General features: G+C 41.5%; 1 protein-coding gene across 2 annotated transcripts in view; it reads right to left on the bottom strand.

Annotated features, from left to right (window-relative positions):
- LOC106870674 (hsp90 co-chaperone Cdc37) overlaps nt 1-975 on the bottom strand; it is a 36,085-nt gene that overhangs the window by 8,953 nt on the left and 26,157 nt on the right. For both annotated transcript variants that reach the window (XM_014916823.2, XM_014916827.2), the window contains exon 6: nt 866-928. In XM_014916823.2, the coding sequence (XP_014772309.2) occupies nt 866-928 (63 nt within the window). The remainder of the gene's footprint in view (nt 1-865; nt 929-975) is intronic.

Genomic DNA, 975 nt, shown 5'->3' with positions numbered 1-975 from the left:
ATCATCATCATTTAACGTCCGCTTTCCATGCTAGCATGGGCTAGACGATTTGACTGGGGACTGGCGAACCAGATGGCTATACCAGACTCCAATCTGATCTGGCAGAGTTTCTACAGCTGGATACCCTTCCTAACGACAACCACTCCGAGAGTGTAGTGGGTGCTTTTTACATGCTACTGGCACGAGGGCCAGTTCGGTAGTACTGGCAACGGCCACGCTCAAATGGTGTTATTTTACGTGCCACCTGCACAGGAGTCAATCCAATGTTTTGTTCACATGCCACCTGCACAAGTGCCAGTAAGGCGAAGCTGGAAACGATCACGCTCAAATGGTGCTTTCTACGTGCCACCGGCACAGAAGCGAGATCGCTGCTCTGGCAGTGATCCCGCTCGGATGGTGCTGTAAGCGCTCCACTGGCACGGGTGCTAGTCATCAGATTTGGTTCAGATGGATGGATGAATGTGTGTGTGTGTGTGTTTGTCCCCGCACCCCAACATAGCTTGACAACCGATGCTGTGTGTTTACGTCCCTGTAACAGTGGTTTGGCAAAAGTGTCTGATAGAATAATTACTAGGCTTACAAAGAATAAGTCATGTGGTCAATTTGCTCAAATGAAGGCAGTGCTCCAGCATGGCTGCAGTCAAATGATGGAAAGAATAAAAGAAAATAGATATATATATATATATATATATATATATATTTCTTAATTCCAGCTGTTTTCATCTCCTTTTAGAAATTTACAGTTTGTATAATCCTGGATTCAAATAACTGTCTTATATTGATTTTTAAATACAATTTTTAGATTGTTTCCAATGTCTCAGCTTGGCTACAGGACACAAGAAAAATAGAATTGAAATATACTTACTTGCCTTCTGGTCTTTTCTTCTTCACTCAGTTCTTGTCTTTTTGGTTGAGTTACATTAATTAACTGTTAGAAGAAAACATAGTTTCACATTTTTATTAAACAGAAAATTT

This window comes from Octopus bimaculoides, chromosome 1, assembly GCF_001194135.2.
Source record: "Octopus bimaculoides isolate UCB-OBI-ISO-001 chromosome 1, ASM119413v2, whole genome shotgun sequence".
Classification (NCBI taxonomy): Eukaryota; Metazoa; Mollusca; class Cephalopoda; order Octopoda; family Octopodidae; genus Octopus; species Octopus bimaculoides.
The sequence above is the reverse complement of the archived record's forward strand: the minus strand, read 5'-3'. Positions and strand labels throughout refer to the sequence as shown.